The sequence below is a fragment of the Tupaia chinensis genome, unplaced genomic scaffold (genome assembly GCF_000334495.1).
Source record: "Tupaia chinensis unplaced genomic scaffold, TupChi_1.0 Scaffold000407_4, whole genome shotgun sequence".
NCBI classification, from domain to species: Eukaryota; Metazoa; Chordata; class Mammalia; order Scandentia; family Tupaiidae; genus Tupaia; species Tupaia belangeri.
In genome coordinates, this window is record NW_006159912.1 from 2,387,717 (window position 1) to 2,411,626 (window position 23,910).

The 23,910-nt window shown below is 42.6% G+C and overlaps 2 protein-coding genes across 2 annotated transcripts in view; both read left to right on the forward strand.

The window, feature by feature from the left end:
• Nucleotides 1-5,112, forward strand: part of CCL5 (C-C motif chemokine ligand 5) — an 11,909-nt gene extending 6,797 nt beyond the window's left edge. Inside the window, exon 3 of the mRNA XM_006154412.3 lies at nucleotides 4,597-5,112. Within this exon, the coding sequence (XP_006154474.1) occupies nucleotides 4,597-4,684 (88 nt within the window). The 3' untranslated portion in view covers nucleotides 4,685-5,112. The remainder of the gene's footprint in view (nucleotides 1-4,596) is intronic.
• Nucleotides 5,113-7,888: 2,776 nt separating this feature from the next.
• Nucleotides 7,889-23,910, forward strand: part of HEATR9 (HEAT repeat containing 9) — a 20,219-nt gene continuing 4,197 nt past the window's right edge. Inside the window, exons 1-10 of the mRNA XM_006154413.3 lie at nucleotides 7,889-8,111; nucleotides 9,938-9,987; nucleotides 13,399-13,580; nucleotides 13,848-13,974; nucleotides 14,357-14,413; nucleotides 14,591-14,647; nucleotides 15,497-15,554; nucleotides 15,945-16,075; nucleotides 23,197-23,379; nucleotides 23,749-23,838. Of these exons, the coding sequence (XP_006154475.1) occupies nucleotides 7,898-8,111; nucleotides 9,938-9,987; nucleotides 13,399-13,580; nucleotides 13,848-13,974; nucleotides 14,357-14,413; nucleotides 14,591-14,647; nucleotides 15,497-15,554; nucleotides 15,945-16,075; nucleotides 23,197-23,379; nucleotides 23,749-23,838 (1,149 nt within the window). The 5' untranslated portion in view covers nucleotides 7,889-7,897. The remainder of the gene's footprint in view (nucleotides 8,112-9,937; nucleotides 9,988-13,398; nucleotides 13,581-13,847; nucleotides 13,975-14,356; nucleotides 14,414-14,590; nucleotides 14,648-15,496; nucleotides 15,555-15,944; nucleotides 16,076-23,196; nucleotides 23,380-23,748; nucleotides 23,839-23,910) is intronic.

Genomic DNA, 23,910 nt, shown 5'->3' on the forward strand with positions numbered 1-23,910 from the left:
AAATAAATAAATAAATAAATAAATGGATAAATAAAGTTAAATAAAAGAAAATAAATAAAAGAAACAAATATTTTCTTCACTGGGTCACAATGAACATGATAAAATAATTACAATACTCTCTAGCACACAGTACATGCAAAATATGTGTTAACTCATCATCATCGTCTAAATATATTGTTATATATGAAGAAGTGATAGATGAAACTTAAGGGAATGAATGTAATTGATTTATTTACTTATTCAATAACCACCCATTGAGCTCCAATTGCATTCAAGGCACAAGGCCAGAGACTTGGGTAAAAACACAGAGAAAAGAAAAAAGGCAGCAACTTTGAGGACATTTGCTTTTAAGGGGTAGGTAGAAGGAAGGAGTCAGGAAAGTAGGGAGGCGGGTATCACAAAAATGGTGGCAGGGAGGAAGACCTGGCTAAAAGGAGGGCTGTTCTTTGGTACTGCATGCTGCAGAGAGGAGGAAGAAATGGACGCCTGAGCAAACCTCACCCCAGGTGTTGGTTTCCTGTCCTTCTGACTTTCAGGCCACAAGCCAAGAATGCTGATAAAAGAGGATAGAGAGTCTGGCAGGATTTCCTGTAAGACTCCTGGCTGAACAAGAGCTTCCTGGTGTCTGAAGCTCCCACACCATCTCAAATAAGCAATCAAACACTTGGAGATGTGTGGGAGAGTGCCCACAATACCCCTTCTGCTCTTTTTCTCATTTTTGCATATCAGGGTGTGAGGAAGATGGTCAAGTGAGTAAGGCTCAGAAAGGGGGAAGTGCTGTCCTGAGAGCAGAGATTTCTCAGGACAGAGATATAAGATCAACCAAGAAATTTTCATTCTCATCAGACAACCTAAGTCTTCACTTTGAATGTATATGGGCATGTACAGGATCCATTTTAAAATGGTTAAGATGGACACCAGCAAATGGCGTAATGGTTATGTCACTGGACTCCCACATGGCTAACTGTGGCTCAAGTCCCAGACTCAGTGGCTTGAAATTCATGCCAGACCCATGTACCCAAAATCACAAGAGAATGGAGGAGAAAAGACTGTGGCATAGCCATCCTCCCTGGGGAGTTGATTTCTTGTTTTCTGTCTCTCTGTCTCTCTGGCAAGTGTACACACCCTGTAGCAAAAATCTCTTTTTTAAAAAAAAGGTTAAGATGATAAATTTCGTGTATTTTGCCATAACTTAAAAACATTTTTTGGAGGGGCTGGCAGATGGCTTGGTGGTTAAGTGCGCAGGACTCCCACATGGCTGATGTGGTTGATTTGAGTCCTTATCCTGGCGGCTTGCTTTTTCACTTTCCCTCTCTCTCTCTATAGCTCCTGCTCTATCCTTCTCTGATCAAAATAAATCAATGAATAAAGTTAAATAAAAAATAAATGATTCTTCAAAAAAAAAAACATTTTGGGGGGACCAGCAGACGATGTAATGGTTACATCACTAGACTCCCACATAGTCAACTGTGGTTCAAATCCCTGACCCAGCAGCTTAAAACTTACACTGGGCACAAGTGCATGCGTGCCCAAAGTCCCAAAAGGAGAATGGAGGAGAAGAGATTATGGCATTGCTAGGGGGTGATTTCTCACTTTTTGTCTCTCCAGTGAGTACATGCACCCTATAGCAAAAATCTTTAATTAAAACCAACAAAAAAAAAAAAACTTTTTTTAACACTATTAGGCACAGAATCAAAAGAACTGCACAAGTTGAGTGACAGACACATTAATATAAGCATATAGAAAAGATGAATTTGTTAAATCAGAGAATGAGTGATAAGATACCTAAATGAATATATCTGAGCATAATACTTCAACATAGTGAATACTTTATATATTTTTAAATATGATAGTGATGGCAAAAATAAGAGCTGAATTAGAAATTTCATGTTGTTTGGACTATATAATCCCTTTATTATGTCATATAATAATGTGGTACACTGTGTGGTTTAATAAAATTTACAAATTAAACTTCTGGGACTGGTTCTGTAGCATAGTGGTTAAGTGCAGTGCATGGAGAGCCAGATCCTGCATGGCCTACTGCAGCTCAAATTCCTGCCCCAGTAGCTAGAAAAATACACCAGGTGCTTGTTTGTGCATGCCCCAAATCCTAATGGGATGAAGAAGTAGAGAAAGAAAGGTTACAGTATGGCCAGGTCCCACTACGGGGTGGTTTTTCTCTCATGCCTGACTAGGGGGTGATCTCTGTCTATCACTATCTCTCTCTGATGAATGGACATGTGCTCTCTGACAATAAAAGAAAAAAATTAAAACTCCAACAAAAAAACTTAAAACAAATGAACAGATTCAGTAAAGTTGTAGGATATAATGTCAACACACAAAAATCAGTAGTATTTCTATATGCTTACAACAAATTGTTATTAAAAATCAATAAAATATTTAAATTTTTAAAATATAAAAAGTAGGACCAGCTGAGGGTATGGTGAATCCCACGTGACTGACTGCAAGTTCCAGACCTGGCAGCTTGAAAAACATACTGGGCATATGTATGTGTGTACCCAAAATCCTGAGAGGAGAATAGAAGGGAAGGGGGGACCAGCAGTTAGCGTAATGGCTATGTCGCTGGACTCCCACATAGTCGACCGTGGTTCGAGTCCCGGACCCAGTGGCTTGCTTTCTCACTTACCCTCTCTCTGTGTCTCTCTCTGTTCAAGTTAAAGTGAATGAATGAATTAATAAAATTAAATAAATCATTCTTTTTTAAAAAACACACACAAAGTGCATACTCTAAAGCCACTAATCACGCGCACTATAGCAAAAACCCCTCAAAAAAAAAAAAAAAATAATAGAAGGGAAGGAATTACAGCATGGCCATGTCCTCTGGAGGTGATTTCTATTTTTCTCTCTCCCCCCCCACAGAAAATACTTGAAAAAAAAATAAAGTAAATGTCTAGACAACTATACAATAAATAATTATCTTCCTAAGAGAAACTCTGAAATATTTAATCTGGTGTTCTAATTTTTGTGGATTTTTTTTTGTTTTAATTATTTATTTATTTTTATTATTATTCTTCAATTTGACCAGAGAGAGATGGGGGTGTGGGGGAAATGATAGTGAGAAAGCAAGTCACCGGGTCTGGACCGAAACCATAGTCAGCCATGGGGGAGTCCAGTGCTCCAACCACCACGCCACCTGCTGGCCCCCTATGATTTTTTTTTTTTTTTTCAATTTACCAGAGAGCAGCGTACTTGCCAAAGAGGGACAGAGGGAGGGAGAAAGTGAACAAGAACTCCCTATGGGGAATGATCACACTACAATCCCTTCTTCATATCTCCTCCTTTCAGAATTTTGGGCACACATGCATGCACGTCCAGCATCTTTTCAAGCCACCAGGTGCAGGCCTCAAGTTATGTAGACAGTCATGTGGGATCCAGCTTGTGTAACCATCAGGCTACAGGCTGGCCCTGGTATTAAAATATATGTAAAATCAGTGTTCAAATTTAAAATAATAATAATAATATACATATTCTTAAAAACATTCTTAAAGAGAAACCAAAATGAGAAAGAGCTAAAAAGGCAGGGCTGATCCACAAATAACATGTTAGTTGCCAGCATTGCTATCCAGGCCCAAGGTCTCCCCCAGGTAGGGACAGTCTCTCAGCAGACAAGTGAGTCAGGCAGTTGGATTGATTTTCATGACCCCCAACTTTTATACTTGCAGCTTACATCATCACCACCTGTAGAGATAAGGCCTCCACTTTCAAGACCTCCACATTCTCAGTGGCAAGTTAGTAGAAGTGCTTTGGCAGTGGCAGTGCTGCAGGCCTTCAATCTCTGAGCCATGGTTTTCAGTACCAGGACCTCTGACTCATGTTGCTCTGCTTCACCCTATACCAGAGATCCCACAGCATTCTAATAGCAACACATATATGGTATTTTTCCAAACTCTTTCTCATATATTATCTCATTTGAGTTTCATAACAATTGTGCAAAGTAGGAATTATTTCAGTACTCATTTCAGAAGTTAGCAAATAGATACAGAAGTCCTAAATAATTTTCCCACAGCAATCCAACTAATAAGTGATAAAACCAGGACTCAAGCTCATGCCCTGTTACTCCACCCACCCATGCATAGATCCATTCATGTATTCATGCATTCATTTGCTGAGTGTCTACTCTGTGCCAGGCACTGTTTTCTACAGTCAAATCATTATGTTCTTAAGCAGGTCTAGATATCCTACTAACTCAGCTATGACTCAATTCCTGGGGGACACCATTTCTTTCTACATCTTGAGCACCCATAAACCTGGAACAGAGGAGATAATGTGAAAAGGCTAGTTGTTGGCCCACTCAATCACAAGGGCTCCAGAGGCTCTATATCCCTTTAGATCTACAGGCTGCATGTGTCTCCAAGGGGGTTAAAATGCACACAAATTTGCTTTGGCTTGGAGCCAATCAAACAAAATAAACAGAAGAATAAATATCCTCTCCTTAAAAGCCAAAAATAAAATACCATGGAGCTCCACAAATGTTCTATCCTAGCACCATAATAATTTCTCTTTATGCCTCAATCTCCTTGTCCTCAAATCTGACTGTCTGGTACTGACAAGTTCTCATCCTCTTCTCTGCCACAGGTTTATCACCCGAAAGAACCGCCAGGTGTGTGCCAACCCGGAGAAGAAATGGGTTCGGGAATACATCAACTCTTTGGAGATGAGCTAGAATGGAGGGCACCATGAACCCGAACTTGTGCATACTCTCCAGTTGCTGCTTGCTCTGGTCTAATCAGTGTGAGAGGCTTTCCCCAATCTCCTGTCCTCTCCTGCTCCCTGAAGGGAATCAATTGTACTACACAGTGGCAGTGATAAAACCCTCCCCCATCTAAAGCCTAGAAGAGCTACTCTGTCTCTGGTAGAGGCTCCGCCTTGTCCATAGGATGTCTCTAGGATCTAACCTTCATTCGCCTCCACTTGGTCATGGCTTTGTGGCCAGGAAGGAAATCAACATACTTGTAAAAGCAAATAAGAGAGAAAGACTGGGCTCCTATGGAAATATCACCTGGTCAAAGATACCATCTTGGTCCCTCAGAAGGGATGATGTGCAAACATGAGAAATAAGCTTTCCATTAAAATGCTCAATGCAACTACAAAGCTGGCTCTTGATATGATTTTCTCCTTGAAACCCTCCTTACCCATAAGCAGTAAGCACACCTGCACCCATCAGGTGTCTACCCTAGATTTAGGGGCCATGGCCCTACCCAATGAGCAGGGGCTGGAAGCAAAAGCTCTCCAAGAAAGGCGTACAAGCAAGAGGTGCAGGTAAAATAACTAGATAACCCACTTTGGGGGTGGGAGGTCAGTCATTACGTCCCCATCCCCAATTCCCCAAGAGTTTACCTCACTCCCTACCACAGCACCTCCCTGTTTCTCGGACCTTCTTTGGTCCTTTCACTTGTTTACCCTACACTTCATCTGCAGTGGGTTTATTTACTATCATCCTTGCCCCAGGACTGGATTTTATGGCAATCCCAAACACCTCAGGTCTTTCAAATTAAGACAGTGAACTATTTTTTGGTTTTCCACAACCACATTAGCATCTTCACGGTGATAATGCTTTAAAGAGTACTCCAAATTCCCATCTATGCGCCCTTCACATGAACACATATTGACGATATATATACAGTTATACTATAGTTAACATTGAGTGCCAGGCATCAGTTCAGCCCCTTACATTCGTTGTTCTTTTTCATCCTTATAACTCTATGGGGTAGGTACTATTACAAGCCCTATTTAGTCAGGAAAATTTTTAGAAAGAGAGGAAAAGGGTTTGCCCCAAGTCGTACAGCCAAAAGAAAGAAGGTGTGTGTGTGTGTGGGGGGGGGGAGGCAAAGGAGGAGGGTTTACAGTTAAGATTTAAACTCACCTAGGGACCAGTAGGTGGTGTGGTGGTTAAGGCACTGAACACTCCCAAATGGCCAACCAAGGTTCAAGTCCCAGACCTGGTGGCTTGCTTTCTCACTTTCCCTCTCTCTCTCTGGTCAAATTAAAATAAATAAATAAAATTAAATAAATATTTCTTTCAAAAAAATATTTAAACTCACCCAGGCCAATGCCAAGCCCATGCTTTTTCTCCCCCAACCTTTGATAGAAATTTGCAAGAACACACCACTCACCATCTAGATTCAGATATTAACATTTTATCACATTTGCTTTATTTGTATATGAATGGGGTGAAGGTGGGTGTGTGTGTGTGTGGTCGGTATATACATTTTTTTCCCTGAACCATCTGAGAGCAAGTAGCAATATGTGTGTCCTAATAACAAGGATATTCTACATAATCACAAAATGAGTAGCACACTCAGGAAATTTAACAATGTTATAATATTATTTTTTTAATATACAGTCCATAATCAAATTTCCCCAATTGTCCCAATAATTTTTTAAGAGGCTTTTGCCTTAGGGTGCATGTGCTCGCTGAAGAGAGAGACAGAGACAGTGAGAGAGAAAGTGAGAAATCACCCCACAGGGAGGATGGCTACACCGTAATTCCTTCCCCTCCATTCTCCTTCCGGGATCCTGGGTGCACACACATACATGCCCAGCATGATTTTCAAGCAACCATTGTCGTCCATGTGGGAGTCCAGTGACATAACCGCTACGCCATCTGCTGTCCCACCCCCATAATGTTCTTTATAGCTATTTTTTTTAAAAACTAGAATCCATTTAAGTACACACATTGAATTTAGCTATCACATCTTTTTAGTGTCCTTTAACATATTTTTGGGGTTTTGTCTTCAAGAACATTTTATTTTAAATTTATTTCTTCCATCAATGAGAGAGAGGACAAGAGACACACAGAACCCCCAACAGAATCTACACCCAGCAGTCAGCCAACCCTGAATCATGGCCACATGCATGCCCAGCATACTCAGAAAGTCTCCAGACTTGAACCAGCAACTTTCCCATGTAAGATTGCCTCACAGAGTGTCGCACTTTACTGCTGCGTCACTTTCTGTCCTGGGAATTGATATTTTTATAAATTCAGATCAGATTTTTGTAGAATATTTCTTAATTTGAATTTGCTTGATTATTTCTTCATAATTAGATTCAGGTTAAACATCACCCACATGGGTGATAGTGTACATCACATCAGAGTGTTTGATGTTAGTTTCCAGGTCATGTTAAGTCTGATGAGTTACTGGCCCATGTTTTCTTGCTATAGTCAGCTGTCACTGCATGCTAGACACTATGCAAGACACTGGGGATGCGGTGGGGGTGGGGATAGATAAATAGAGAGGTGAATAAACCTCAACCCACACTCTTTACCTTTAGGCACTTCACAGTCCAGTGATGATTCACGTATAACAAAAACTTCCAAAAAAAGGAACTATAAAAAAATCAAGATCATACTGTGGGTCAGGAAGGGGTACATCACTCAGTTGGGGGAGGCAAGGAGCCTGGGGAGAAGAGAGATTTCAGAAATGAGGTAACATTTGAGTAGAGTTTGAAAGAGTAACAGTTTAACAGGTGGGGAAAAAAGGAAAAAGGACAGAGAAAAGAGTATATGCAGAAGTACAAATTAGGAGGGGCAGTTCCTTAGCACACAGGTAAGAGCTCAGTCTCTTGGCCCCAATGAGTGGGGAAGAGGTGTATGTACAAGGGGCTTTCCCACCGCTGGCATTTTCCTGATGACTAACCCTAAAAGAAATCCCTGCCCCTGACCTGACAGTTCACCAAACACACTGACTTTCTTTTTTAATTTATCCCTCTAATTAGTCAGACAGGCATGACTTTCTCACTTTTCAGATAAGAAAAATGAAGCTCAGAAAGGTAAATTGACTAGCTCCATGCCAGAGCTGGGCTCAAGAATGGAACTTGAGTGTTCTATTTACCAAAACGATCTGGTTGCTCAGCACTAGGAATCCTCTACCTCAAGATGCCCAGACACTTCATGAGTCCTGCTTGGACGACAGAAAATGAGAAACCTCTACCCTCAATCTCCCAGCAGCTCTGTACCCGCAACTGTCCAAATTCCCCCAGGATCTACCAGGGGAGGAAGAGGATGGCCTCTGACAAAATAGGTCATATTCTTGACATCTCCAGGGCAATGTTCAATTACCCATGGCTGGAATATCCAGAAAGGACCAAAGGTGAGGCTGGAATGGACAGGAATGAAGCTAGGGACAGGGGGTCTGAAAAAGAAAGGCTACCTGGATCTCACTCCCAGGCAAGGCTCTGGGTGAGTTCAGCAAATCCACAGGCAAAGTCAGGGCAGGCCTTTGGATGCTTTAATGGTTCCCCACAGGCCTCGAAATAAGTCTCCAGCTCAGCAGAGCTACAAGGCCCTCTAAGATGGGACATATGTATGTCTCCCCAGCTTCTGCTCCCACTCCTGTGCCCTGTTTTCCATCCCAACTATCATACCTCCAAGTCTCTGTATAAGGTATTCTCTGTGCCTAATACTCTTCCCTCCCTCATCTACCTGCCTAACTCTTGCTTGTATTGAAGATTCAACTTAGGTATAATCTCCTCTGAGAAATCTTCCTTCGTCCTCAGTAAGGTAAAGTGCCCTGCACCTGTGCCACCTGTGCCCATATAATCTTCACATTTGTTTCCCTCTGTTAGTCACAAAGTAACAGCGAGACTAGGGGTTCTCTGTGTGGTTCCAGGACCAACAACATCAGTACCTTATGAGAAATGCAAATCTCAGACTCCTCCCCAGAGCTAGTGAGTCAGACACTGTGGGGATGAGTCCAGAAATTTGTTTTAATAATCTCTCCAGGTGATTAAAAGACACACTCAAGTTTGAAAAACTGAAAAGAAAAAAAAAAGCAATGACTTTTCACCCTTAGCTACACATTAGGATCTTGAGAGCTTTGTAAAATGCTAAGGCTGCATGCCCACATCTGATTCAATTAGTCAGATGTAGGGCCTAGGCATGTTCCAGGTTTCCCTGAATAATTCTAATATGCAGCCAAGGTTGAGAACAGCCTGCTAAAAAAGTGTTTCTCAAACTTCAAGTACAGAGGAATCACCTAGGGATCTTGTTAAAATGAAGATCCTGGTTCCACAGATCTGAGGTTAGACCTCAGACTGCACTTCTAAGCAGCTTTCAAGCTATGACACTGCTGTTTTTCCACACACCACATTTGAGGGTACTAGAAGGTCCTGGAAGACTATAGGCCCCTTCAGAGAAGGTAAGTATGCATTACTTACCTCCCAAGTGCCTGGTGAAATACCTAGCACTAGTATGCACTAAATAATGGGTGAATAAATGCCTGCTTGATTCTTTAACCTATCTTTGCAATGACTGTCTCATTTGTACCACACACATTTTCCTTTTTTTCATTATCATCATAATCTTGTTTATATTACATTGGATTGTATATAACTTTACAGTGTATTACATTGCTTTTTCAGAAGGGAATGCCATGCATGTCAGTCAATACAGAGACATTAATATCCCCACTTCATCATTCAATATTTTTTCAATGTTCTTCCCAATCATCATTATTATTATTCTAATTATTTTTTTAAACAGTCAATCACTATTTCTCATTTTGTTTGTAAAAAGACTTTACCTATCATGAAATACTTCTCAATAAAACTACTGGTGGAAAATGTTGGGGAAACTCTGGGAGACATTGGAGTAGGCAAAGACGTCTTAAATAAGACTCCCAAAGCACAGGCAATAGTCCCTAAAATAGACAAGTGGGACTATATCAGACTAAGAAGTTTCTGCACAGCAAAGGACACAGTAACAAGTATGAACCAACAACCCTCAGAATGGGAAAATATTTTTGTTAAATATGCCTCAGGCAAGGGCCTGATAACCAGAATACACAGGGAACTCAGGTGCCTTATGCGAAAAAAAAATTATGAACCCAATTAAAAGATGGGAAAATTAGCTGAACAAAATTCTCTCTAAGGAAGACATACGAACAGCCACACACATATTCTTTATCTTTCTTCCCAGAACTCAGAAAAGCCACGGCTCCTGTTCACCTGCCCTTGTCATGCTACCTGGTAAGACCCCTAAGTTTTCCAACCTTGAGAGCTGTGTCATAGAAGGAGTGGGCAGGTCTGAGTCCTGGTAGTTAAAGAAGCTGGATTCCCACATGGACCACTGCAGTTTGAATCCCAGTTGGCAACTTGAAAATGTGCATGGCCAAATTCCAAAGGATGGAGAAGTGGAGGAGAGAGGAATACAGAGTGGCCACACCCCATTGGTGGAAAGCTTTCTCCCTCTCCCTCTCTGTTTCTCTCTGGCAAGTGCACATACCTTCTCTCCAAATTTAAAAAGAAATACAGGACCAGCAGATGGCATAGTGGTTAAGCCTCACAGTTAAAATGCCAGATAAAATACAGGATGCCCAGTCACACAGCCACACATGTCCAACCATAAGGTTCAAGTCCTAGACCCAGTGGCTTGAGAAATACACCAGGCATATGTGCATGCATACTCAAAATCCTAAAGGAAGCAAAGAGATGGAAGAAAAGGATTGCAGCATAAACATCACCCAAGGGAGGTACTTTCTCTTCTCACTGTCTCTCTCTGGCAAGCACACATGCCTTTTAGCAAAAAAGGGGGGAAAAATGGATGCCTAGTCATGTTTTAATTTCAGATAAACAACAAATGATTTTTTTTTTTTTGAGAGGTTTTTGCTACAGGTCACGTGTGCTTGCCAGAGAGAAAGAGAGAGACAGAGAGACAGAAAGTGAGAAATCACCCCCCGGGGAGGATGGCCACGCTGCAATCCCTTCTCCTCCATTCTCCTCTCAGGATCTTGGGCACGCACGCACACGAACCCGGTGTGAGTTTAAGCAACCGGGTCCAGGACTCGAACCGCGGTCAACTACATGGAAGTTCAGTGACATAGCCATTACACTAACTGCTGGTCCCAACAAATGATTTTTTAGTATAACCATGTCCCAAATATTTTGTTTACTATTTGAAATCAATTTATCTTATTTAACTTTATCTTATTTATGTTTGTTTAGTTGAATTTTTTTTTTTTTGGCTTGTTTTTTGCTAGATTTAGCCACCTACTCACTGTGAGTTTTCTTTGTTTTTTGGGGTTTTTTTGAAGAGGTTTTTGCTATAGGGTGCGTGCACTCACCAGAAAGACAAAGAGAGACAGAAAGTGAGAAACACCTCCCACGGAGGATGGCCACGCCACAATCCTTCTCCTCCATTCTCCTCTCAGGATCTTGGGCATTTACGCACATGTGCCTGGCGTGAGTTTAAGCCACCGGGTCTGGGGCTTGGCCCCGTGTTGTTTTTTTTAAAGAATTATGTAATTTTAGGGTTGGTGGTTAAGACGTTGGATTCCCACATGGCCAAACACAGTTCAAGTTCTGGACCTGGAGGTTTGCATTCTCTTTCCTTCTCTCTCCCTCTTTCTCTCTCTGGTCAAACTTAAAAATAATAATAAATAAATAAAATTTTAAAAGAATTATTTTTCTTTTTTTAAATTTGCCATAAGGCATTTGCGCTCACCAGAGAGAGACACAAAGTGAGAAAGCAAGCTGCCAGGTCCAGGACTTGAACTGTAGTCAGCCATATGAGAGACCAGTGTCTTAACCACCATGTCAGCTACTGGCCCCTCCCTGTGTTAATGCTCTATTTCCTGAAATCATGACAATCACTTCAGAACTCTTAATATGGTATTCTTCGTCACTAGGTTGGGAACCACTGGCAGATGCCCCTTTTCTCTATTGCCCAAAGAAATCTGTTTTAACAGGAAAGCTGGAGAGGCCAGCAGGTAGTATAGTGGTTAAGGAGCTGGACTCCCAGATAAAACAGTGAGTCCTGAACCTGATGGCATGCTTTCTCAGTTTCTCTCTGTGTCTCTTTCTGGTGAGTGCATGTCCTCTATAGCTAATAAATAATAATGATAATAATAATAATAAAATTAAGTAAATCTTTTTCTAAGAGAGATTTTTGCCATAAGACACGTGCACTTACCAGAGAGACAGAGACAGACAGAGAGATGAAAAGCAAGAAAGGATGGCCACGCTACAATCCCTTCTCCTCCATTTTCCTCTTGAGATTTTGAGCACCCATGCACATGGACCCAGCATGAGTTTTAAGTTGCCAGGTCCAAGACTCAAACCATGGTCTACTATGTGTGAGCCCAGTGACATAACCATTACGCCACCTGCTGGTCCATTTATTTATTTATTTATTTATTTATTTAACAGAGAGAGATTTAGGTATAGGGTGCATGCACTCGCCAGAGACAGAGACAGACAGAAAGCAGGAAATCACTACCACCACCACCCCAGAGGGGAGGGTGGCCACACCACAATCCCTTCTCCTCCATTCTCCTCAGGATTTTGGGTATGCACACACATATGCCCGGAATGAGCTTTAAGCCACCTGGTCCAAGACTCAAACCATAGTCACAGGAGTCCAGCAACATATCCATTATGCCATCTGCTGATATCAAATAATTCTTTTTTTTTTTTTGAAGAGGTTTTTTTGCTACAGGGTGCGTGCACTTGCCAGAAAGACAGAGACAGACAGAGAGACAGAAAGCAAAAAATCATCCCCCAGGGGGGATGGCCACACTGCAATCCCTTCTCCTTCATTCTCCTGTCGAGATCTTGGGCACACACGCACATGCACCTGGTGTGAGTTTAAGCCGCCGGGTCTGGGACTCGAACCGCAGTCGACTACATGGGAGTCCAGCAACATAGCCTTACGCCAATTGTTGATCCCCAAATAATTCTTTAAAAAAAAAAAAAAAAGATACAAAGGCTTAAGAGACAGGAATGAATCCCATTCCATCCAAATCCTCAAAGACTGCCCCTGACCCACTTAAAACCCTCTACTGCAGTCAGAGCTGCAGTCCCACAGTTGTTTAAGAAATAGATTTGAAGAAAGTCTATTTCCCCAACTAAATGTGAAGCTCCCTGAGGGTAGGGATGATAACTGCATCCTAGCACCTAGCACAATACCTGGCACATATTATAGTAAGTCCTCAATAAATATCTGAGAGTAGTCACTTTCCTTTTCTCCTTCTTTACTCCACAACATCCCACCACTTGCCTTTTCATGTCCCTGCCCAAATGACCTTTTCAAATGCTTTGAAATCTTGAACCAACCAATCTGTACTTGGGTCAATTTACAGGTCACAATGGCTTCACAAATCTGGAATTTCTGACCTTTGCAATCTAGGGAGGGGAACACACCAAGGATTGTTAGCTCTGTTTTACAGATGAGAAGACTGAGACACTAGTAGGATGAAGTAACTTGCCAATGTCCCGCAGTGGGTTAGGTAGTAACCATGTGATCCAGCCCAGATGAGTGGCTGACAGGCATCTCTCTCACCTGCCATTTTCTCCCTTCACCCACTCCTCTGCCTCAGCCCCTGCATTCAAGTAAAGGCCTAGGAGACCCCTCTGACTGCTCTGCCACTCATACTCCCCCAGATGCCAAAGGAAGAGTTTCCTCCAAGCCCAGAGTACTGGAGGCTACATCCAAGCAAGCCAAATGCAGTCCCTTACTGCTACTTCAATAAGTCTGAGATCTACTCGCACTGGCACACTCTGTATGGTCACCAAGAAGAACGGGATGCCCAGAAGATGTCACAGAAAAAGAGAGATCACCCTAGGTGCATTTTGCTCATCTCCATATTCTCCATACCCTCCACATCTTCTAGGAAAGAGAAGGGCAAGGAAGAAGTGGGCCAAGGAGTGGGGCAAGGTGGCCAGAGAGGACCCTCAGGTTGATGGTGGCTCAGGGGGTTGTCACTGAGCCCACATGTCTTCCTTTGGTCCCATCTCTGTCCTGGGCTGAGGCCACACGACACAATTGGGGTTGGGGTCTAATGAGGTAAAGAGCAAAGGGACCAAGGCTACCTGTGCAATTTCTCACACAGGTACCTCAAAGAGGGCACCCATGGCCAAATGATCTATCTCCCCATGAGCAAGTTGACTATAAGATCTCAGGTGGGATCCAGGACCTTAGAGCCTACTAGCGAAGCCTTGAAGCAGCAAAGATTAAAGGTCAGGAGTACGATGGGGCAAGGAGGTTCTGTCCCTGTAGGTACCATTTCCCTGGTCTTACTCCACCATTCAGTCCTAAGTCCCTGCCTGCAAAGCAGGAGAAGAAAGGGGATTGAACTGGGTGAGCGTCTTTTATTATATTTTGAATGTTGGGGGCCAGCAGGTGGCGTGGTGGTTAAGGCGCTGGACATTCCTACATGACCAACCCTGGTTCAAGTTCTGGACCTGGTGGTTTGCTTTCTCACTTTCCTTCTGTGTGTTTTTCTCTGGCCAAATTAAAATAAATGAATGAATAAATAAAATATAACTAAAAGGTATGTATTCCAAAGGTCTATAACTATTTTTCTTTCTCTTCCTTTCCACTGGCTGCCTTGGATGGCAGGAACTCACAAAAAGCCTGCAGTCTTCCAGAGAGGAAGAGCAGTCCTATGCAGCACAAGTGAGAAGCAGCAAGGGTTGAGGAAGGTTGGCTGAGCTGGAAAGTAGCCAGCTGCTTGAGGCAGATAGTGGGGGTGGGGGAGTGCTCCAAATACAAACTCCAGTTGTGTCCAGAGGATGACAACTCCTGGTGATGGTGTCAGAGGACTCATCCTTTTCCTCTACTCCCTCTCTGCAGGCTCTGGGGTGTCTGGGTGTCGGTGACAAGTTCGTCATGGAGGCACTGAGACGAGTGGTAAGTCTAGCAGCTGCATGGAGTTCAGGAAAGGGGGAAAAAGGTCTGAGGTGTCAACAGTGTAAACACATAGATAACAGACAAGGCTCCTCAGCATGCCAGGATGACAGCTCAAATCCTTTGAAGAGAGAGCCAGCAATGTGTGGTATGCCCATCTCATGTCCGTGGCCTCTTAGAAGAGCAGCTGGATCTGAAAAATGGGGAAGGGGAATTCTGAAGATCTTCTTGATGGTCTAACAAAAAAGATGGTGGGCTAAAAAAAAAAAAAAAAAGGAAAGAACTGGGATTGAGAACATTCTCTTAGCTAAAACACCACCTATCCTTACATGTCACTTTACCATTGGGGAACATGGATTCTTATGTACAGTACCACTTAAATTTTACAAGAACACTAGGTATCTCTGTTTGTTTAATGAAGAGGCCAAGTGGCTTGCCCAAAGCCAAGGAGTATACTACCAAATAGGTATTTCAACAAAAGTCTAACTCCCTAGTCCAGTGTCCCTTCCATTGCATCATTCTGCCTGGATTCTGTGTTTGAGCATAGACAGGTTATCCCCCTGGACCTCAGTTTCCACTTCCGTAAAAAGAAAAGTTAAACTGAGGGGATCAGCAGGTGGTGTGGTGGTTGAGGCTCTGGACTCCCACATGTCTGACCGCAGTTCAAGTCCTGGACCTGGTGGCTTAGTTTCTCACTTTCCCTCTCTCTCTCTCTTGTTCTGTCCCTCTCTGGCCAAATTAAAATAAATAAAGTTAGATAAAGTAATTCTTTTAAAAAAAAAATTAAGCTGAGGAAATTTTTAGAGCTCTGACATTCCATCATCTATTTTTACTATATTCCTCTTAAATTAGGCCCAAACTGGTTCAGAGAAAGTGAAGTATGAAGCCTATCGATCCCTAGCCATCCTGGGTGAGTATGTCCTCTCGCTGGTTCGGGAGCTAAAGGGGATGGGAAATTGTGGCCACTTACTCCACTGGGTAACAAAGAAGGGAGGGAAGAATACACCCATTCCAACCTACAAGTTGGAAGGGGCTGGGAATACCCTAGGCATTGTTGGGTAGAGAGGCAGTGGGGAGAAAAAGGAGAGATTGGAGCAAAGGCGGGGGGCGGGGGGGAGGGCACTCCTGGAATTGTGTTTATACTCCCCCAGTTCCTCTGATACTCTGGGAGGGATGAGCAACACCTTGGCACCTAGTACTTGGAATTTCTATCTTGATGGCACAGTGGATTTCAATAGGTCCTTAAAGAGAGCAGCAGTCTGTGCGTCTGTGCCCTGACCTGAGTACCTTTCCTGTCCAGGTTGTCTGAATAAGCATGTGATCCAGGCTCTCATCTCACAGTTGAAGGGGCAAAATGAGGGCCGGAAAATGGAGACTCTGACAGGGCTACGAGTCGCTCTGAACTCCTGGGCTGCTGTCTCCGAAGACAAGGTGATTAGGACAGTTCGAAAATAGGGCAAAATAGGACAAAGTAACTGAGGGGCGTTCAATCAGCTGGGGTTTGGATCAGGAAGGTCACCTACCTCTCAGCTTTGACAAAGGAAGACACTGTCCTTGTGGAGTTCCTCTGGAGTTGAGTAGAAGCATATGGCATGGCCCCTTATTAATCAACCTCTGAAGTCAGCTTTCAGAGCTGCAGTTCATTCATCTCTAAAATGGAGGATGGGGCTAGTCTCACTCCTCAGCAGTCAAGGGAGCCAGATCCCACAGGGCTGACCATGGTGTTCTCTCTCTCTGTCTCTCATTCTGGCAAGTCATGTACTTCCTGGCAATTACTTTTAAATGTAAAATGGAGAAACGACTGTCTTATATCATTATTGAAAGGATTAAATAAGATTATGTAAAGTACTTAGTACAATGTCTAAGCTTTTTAAATGGCAATCATTATTATCATCTCTAAAACAATCTATTAAACGACAATCTCTTTCCAGAGAAGATGAGGACCAAGAGAATCCTGACACTGTTCACACTTTTTCCTTCCTTTAGGGTCCTCTTACTCTGACCCTATCACTGCTCCATGTGAAAGAGAATTCATCATTCATCTATTTATTCAACATATATATATTTATATATATTAAACAGCTATTATGTGACACAGTCCTAAGCCCTTGGGACACATCAATGAACCAAAAGCAAAGATCTCTGCCCTTGTGTAGTTTACAGTCTAGAACGGGGGAAAAGATGCATAATAAGCAATACATTTTACTAGAAAATTATATAGTATGCAATAGGTGACAAGTGCAATGGGAAAAATTATGTAACAGGATGAGACTGATGGAAGTGTCAGGCAGTGATGGGGATGAGTTGTGATTTCAAACATGATAGAGAGGGCCTTATTTAGAAGGTACATTTGAACAAAGGCATAAAGAAGGCAAGAGGAATTAGCTTTACAGATAGATATAAGAGAAGGCATTCCAGGCGAAGGACCAGTCAGTGCAAAGGTGGCATGGTCAAGGAATAGCAAAAAAGCCAGTGTGTCTGAAGTGCGGTGGGAATAGAGAGAGCAGTAAGAAACATAGGTTAGGTCAAGGAGCTAACTGAAGATTAAGTATGTGGCCTTTGGGCTATTATCATGGGCTTCTTACTCTGAGTATAATAGAAAGTCATTAGATTTCTGAGCAGAGCAGTAGCTAACTTAGATTTCCGATGTTTACTCTCACTTCTGTGTGGAAAAAAACTGGGGACAGAAGACCAAGAATGGAAGCAGGGAGACCAATTAGGGGCTACTGCAACAATCCTGTTAAGATACAACAGTGGCTTGGACCATGATGGTCATGTCATAGTGGAGTTGGTAAGATGTGATTACATTCTCAATCTATTTTAAAAGCAAAACGGACTTATTGAATGACACCAAGGTTTTTGGCATAACAACTGAACAACTGAAAGAATGGCACTGTCAGTAGCTAAGTGAGAAAGGTGGAACAGATATGGAGGTAACATCAGAAGTTCAACTCTGGGGCAAGTTATGTTTGAAATGTCTGTTGGAACCCCCAAAGAGATGGCAAGTCCAGTTGTACATCACTTAAAGATGGGCATATGAGGCTGGCAGGTGGCATGGTGGTTAAAGGTACTGGACTCCCACGTGGCTGGCCACAGTTCAAGTCCTGGACCTGGCAGCTTGCTTTCTCACTTCCCACCCCCTACTCTCCCTCTCTCTCTGTCCCTCTCTGGTCAAATTAAAATAAATAAAGATAAATTTTTTTTTTTTTTTTTGGAGAGGTTTGCACTCTAGGGCACGTGCGCTCGCCAGACAGACAGAGACATAGAGACAGAAAGCGAGAAATCACCCCCCGGGGGGATGGTCACGCCGCAACCCCTTCTCCTCCATTCTCCTCTCGGGATCTTGGGCATGCACGCACACGCGCCCGGTGTGAGTTTTAAGCCACCGGGTCCAGGACGTGAACCGCGGTTGACTACGTGGAAGTCCAGCGACATAGCCATTACGCTAATTGCTGGTTCCCAAGATAAATAATTATTTTTTTAAAAAAAGGTGAGCACACATTCTGAGAAGTGTATAATTAGGTGACTTCATTGTACAAACATCATAGAGCACATTTACATAGCCTAGATGCTATAACCTACCACACACCTAGGCTATAGGGTATTACTCTTAGGCCACAAATCTGTACAATGTGCTACTATAGTGAACACTGTAAGCAACTGTAACACAATAGTAATAATCCAAACAAAGAAAAGGTGCAATAAAAATAAGGTATATATAAAAAAAAAGATACTCTTGTATAGCTCATTCACCTATATAGGAATATCACCATACATACAGCTTACAGAACTTGAGGTTTTGGGTGAGTCAGTGAGCAAGCACTGCGTGAATGTTAAGGCCTAGGAAATAAGTGAACACTACTATATACTTTATAAACACTGTACATTTAGGCTATACTAAGTCATATAAATTTTTTTCTTTCTTCAACAATAAATGAACCTTAGTTTACTGTAACTTTTTACTTTATAAGCTTTTTAATATTTTTAGCTTTTTAAATTTTTTTGTAGTAACACAGCTTACAACACAAACATATTGTATATCATATACAAAGACATTTTCTTTCTTTATATCCTTATTCTATAAACATTTTTCCTAATTCTTTTTAAAAACATTTTTTGTTTAAAACAAAGACACATACACATACATTAGCCTAGGTCTACACAGGGTAAGGATCATCACTATCACTGTCTTCCACCTCCACATATTGTCTAACTGGAAACGGCCATGTTAAGCAAAACACAAGATTAAACCATGCACAAGATAAAATGCAATCAAAAGACAGGGTACACATGAGACATATAGGGCTTCTACTGAAATAGCATGGCATATTGTTTTACAGTAAACTTTTTTTAATAAATAAAAGGAGTACACTTTAAAATGACAATAAAAAGGGGTCAGGGGACCAGCAGTTAGCGTAATGGCTATGTCACTGGACTCCCATGTAGTTGACCGCAGCTCGCATCCTGAACCCGGTGGCTTAAAATTCACACCTGGCGCGTGTGCGTGCTTGCCCAAGATCCTGAGAGGAGAATGGAGGAGAAGGGATTGCGGCGTGGCCATCCTTCCTGGGGGGTGATTTCTCGTTTTCTGTCTCTCTGTCTCTGTCTACCTGGTGAGTGCATGCACCCTACAGCAAAAACCTCTCCAAAAAAATGGGATCAGTAGGTGGTGTGGAGGGTAAGGCAGCTGGATCCCATGTGGCCTCCTGCATTGTTCGAGTCTCAGACCTGGCCGTTTGAAAAACGTGTGTACACATGTGTATATGTGCCCAAAATTCCGAGAGGAGACTGGAGAAGGGACTGTGAAAGCTGAGGGATCCTTTCTCACTTCCTCTCTTTCTGTCTCTCTTGGGCAAGCCCACACACCCTATAGCAAAAACTAATAAATAAATAGTAAATACATAACAAGTAACCCAGTAACAGAGTTGATAATTATCATGATCAAGTACTATGTACTGAACATAATTGTGAGTGCAGTCCTTTTATGTAACTAGCAGTGCTACAGGTCTGTTTATACCAAAGCCACCACAAACAAGTCATTTGTTGCACCATGTCATGTGAGCTACATCACTAGGTGATACAAATTATTCAATTCCATTATAATCTTATGGGACCATGGTCATATATACAGTCTGTCATTGACCAAATTATCCTAATGTGATGCATTACTGTAATACATAGTTGAATATATAATTGAGAATCTAGGAGAGAGCCTGAATCATAGCAGAAAATAATAGAAGTTGCATGAATGTAGACAATATTTAATGTCACTAACCTATTAGGTCATTGGGAAAGTTGTGACATATTTTTCTGGTTTTCTATGCAAAAATGTATCAATAACTTTCCCAACCACTTAATATCAAGATTTGAGCATTGGGTGCCCCAAGGTCAGGGAGAGGGGCCAGCAGATGGTGTGGTGGTTAAAGGCTCTGGACTCTCACATGGCCAATGGTAGTTTGAGTCCTGGACCTGGCGAATTACTTTTCTTACTTTCCTCTCTCTCTCATTCTGTCTCTCACTCACTCTGTCCCTCTCTGGTCAAATTTAAATAAATACATAAATAAATACATAAATAGTGATAGTCATGATCCTTACGCTGTGTAGACCTAGGCTAGTGTGTGTGTGTGTGTGTGTGTGTGTGTATGTGTCTTTGTTTTAAAAATAATTTTAAAAAAAGAAGAGGTCAGGGAGAAAAGGAGGAACCAGTAAATATCAAAAAATAGACAATGTGGCAGGAAGAAAACCAAGAGTGTGGTATTCTGGAAACCAGATAAAAAATAGAAGTATATGGGCCAGCAGGTGGCATGGTAGTTAAAGGCACTGGATTCTCACATGGTCAACTATGATTCAAGTCCTGGACCAGGTGGCTTACTTTCTTCCTTTCCGTTTCTGTCTCTGGTCAAATAAAAAAAAATATTAAAAAAAATATTAAAAAGATGTATATCAAGTAAAGGAGATAAATCAACCATAGGCAGTAATGTAAGGACTGAGAATTAATATGTGAATTTAACCATGTATGAGCCATTGACCATTTACTTTTTGGGGGTTTTTTGCTATAGGGCGTGTGGACTCACCAGAAAGAGAGACAGAAAGACAGAAAGTGAGAAATCACCCCCCAGGGGAGATGGCTACACAGTAATCTCTTCTCCTCCATTTTCCTTTCGGGATCTTGGGCACATACGCACACACATCCAGCATGAGTTTAAGCCACCAGGTCCAGGACTCAAACCAAGGTCAACTACATGAGAGACCAGTGACATAGCCATTATGCCAACTGCTGGTCCCAACCATTGACCATTTAACAGAGCTATTTTGGTGGCATGGTGGGTGAGAAAGCCTCACTGGAGTAGGTTTAAGAAAGACAGGAGGGCCAGCCCTGTAGTGCAGCAGTTAAATACTAGGCAGAAGAAACTGGATCCCACCCACATGGCTGACATCAAAGTTCCTGGCTCCAAGAACTTACATGCTGGCAGGCATACACTTGTTCCCAGGATCCTGACAGGATGGGAAATTAGAAAAAAAATTGATTGTGGCATGATGCCCACTAGTGTAACAAACAAATGCCAGAAATTAAAACAAAAAGTTAGAGACAGCCCAACTATGAACAACTTTCCAAGTTTTACCGGAAAGGACAGTAGTTGGCAACACAGGCAGAATATGGAACAAAGAAAAACAGCATGTTTTTATGCTGAGGGTTAGTGACCCAGTAGTTAGAAAACTGATGATTCTGAAGAGAATGGTAAGAGTTGCTGCAGCAATGTCCTTGAATACAAGAGGCAACAAAATCTAATTCACAAATGGAGACACTGGTTTTAGATAGTTGGCTACAGACCAATAACAAGTGGAAAGGAAGAGAATATGGGTGCAGGTGTAGGAAGTTATACAGAAGTAGTAACAGGTCTATGAACTTTTTTTTTTTTGGTTGGTTTTATTTTTCAGTAAAACGGGAAGCGAGGTCATCAGTTGAGAGGAAAAAAAAATTTTTTTTTGAGAGGTTTTTGCTATAGGGCGCGTGCGTTCGCCAGACAGAGAGAGACATAGAGACAGAAAGCGGGAAATCACCCCCCGGGGGGATGGCCATGCCACAATCCCTTCTCCATTCTCCTCTCGGGATCTTGGGCACGCACACACACACGCCCGGTGTGAGTTTAAGCCACCGGGTCCAGGACTTGAACTGCGGTCGACTATGTGGGAGTCCAGCGACATAGCCATTACGCTAACTGCTGGTCCCAAGAGGAAGAATTATTAAAGGCTCCAGAGAAAAGGGTATAAATTAGGAGGCAGCCTTAAAGGTGTATATGCCATTTATGTTCATACATTTAGAGCAAGAACAGTTATTGTGACTGATTCTCCAGGAAGTGCAGGCACAGAGCAAATGGAGAGCTGGACTTAGCCTCAAGCAACTAGAATGAAGAGAGATGGGGTAAAGGAGCTGAGAGTGAAACAGGAAAGTGATGATAGCTATATCATAGAATTTAAGCTGGGTAAAGGGGGAAGGTAGGAAGTGATGAAAAGGTGGTAAGCTCAATGGATTGTTAGTCCTTTGTGGTGTCAAACAATTGTTAGTAAGAGGAGGTAAACTGGAAAAATGGATGACAGGAAATAAGACTCCATGAAATGGAGATTATGGAGTTTGGGGGCAATGATCGGTTCTTTCTGTGGGATAAGTGATTGAGGTAGAGTGGAAGGGAGATTACTGGAGAAGAGGTATGGATCATTTACATATATATTTTTTTAAATGCCAGGAATTAAGACAGCAAAATGTTAAAGAAAGTAACTGTGATACATCCATGAGATAAAATCAGAGAGACAAGTAGATATGACCTAGGAGTGAGCATGTGAAAATAAGGGAAGATGGGTAAAATAATCTGATAGCATGAGATTCATTTTAGGGAGGTAAGAGAATAGTTTGAAGCAGTAATGAATTGCACTTTTTTTTTTTTTTTTTTGAGAGGTTTTTGCTATAGGGCACATGCGCTCGCCAGACAGACAAAGAGAAACAGAGAGATAGAAAGCGAGAAATCATCCCCCAGGGGCAATGGCCACGACGCAATCCTTTCTCCTCCATTCTCCTCTCGGGATCTTGGGCATGCACGCACACGCACCCAGTGTGAGTTTTAAGCCACCGGGTCCGGGACTCGCACCGCAGTCGACTACATGGGAGTCCAGTGACATAGCCATTATGCTAACTGCTGGTCCCATGAATTGCACTCTTAAAAGCACCAAGTCTGGGGACCAGCAGTTGGCATAATGGCTATGTCACTGGACTCCCATGTAGTCGACTGCGGTGCGAGGCCCGGACCCGGTGGCTTAAAACTCACACTGGGTGCGTGTGCGTGCATGCCCAAGATCCCGAGAGGAGAATGGAGGAGAAGGGATTGCGGCATGGCCATCTCCCCAGGGAGCGATTTCTCGCTTTCTGTCTCTTTCTGGTGAGTGCACATGCCCTATAGTGAAATACCTCTCCCCCCGCAAAAAAAAAGCACTAGGTCTGAGTGAAGAAATAGAACCACTCCCCCTACCCACTATTCCCCCTCCTGTCTGCCTTTTAGAGGACTCCAGTTGAGGATGAAGAGAAGCTGGTATCTGTGCTGCAGATACTGATAAAAAAGTCATCAAATAAAATAGCCCTGGAAGCAGCCCTATCCTTGGGTTTCCTGAGGCCCTGCAGCAACATGGCCCAAGAGTTCTTACTACAGTTTCTGTATCAACAGCCCAAGACTGAGCAGATGAAGGTATGAAGGGCAGATGGCTGGGAGCAATGGGGAAACAGAGGTCAACACTGACTCAAGTGGGATGTGCATCCTGTCATCCTAGTACCAGGACATGCGGGGTCTGTGTGTTTATAAATGTATTGATGCATGAGTATGAGATCATGCATGTGGACATATAAGTGTACAAGTGTATTTATTTTATATGTACAAGTGTTCATGTATGTGCCCATAGGTGTACCCACAAACTTGTATTCTTACTCAAGAGGCTAAGGGGCTGGAAAAAGGACCCCGCCTGTTCCCCACCAGTTCTAGGCTCTCACCCCTCACATCTGCCTGGCCATCCAGATACCCCTAGGATCTGTACAGTCTGCCCCATCCCATCCTTCACAGGCACTTAGGATGCTAGTCAAGATAATGCATGTGTACACAGACACAGTCATCAGGGCCATCCTTGACCAGCTGTATTCTGATGTCCTTGAGGTAAGCTCTGGGTTACTTTATATTCTTTTCCCAGCACCGGGAGTGTTGGCAGATGAAGGAAGTCTATTTTTC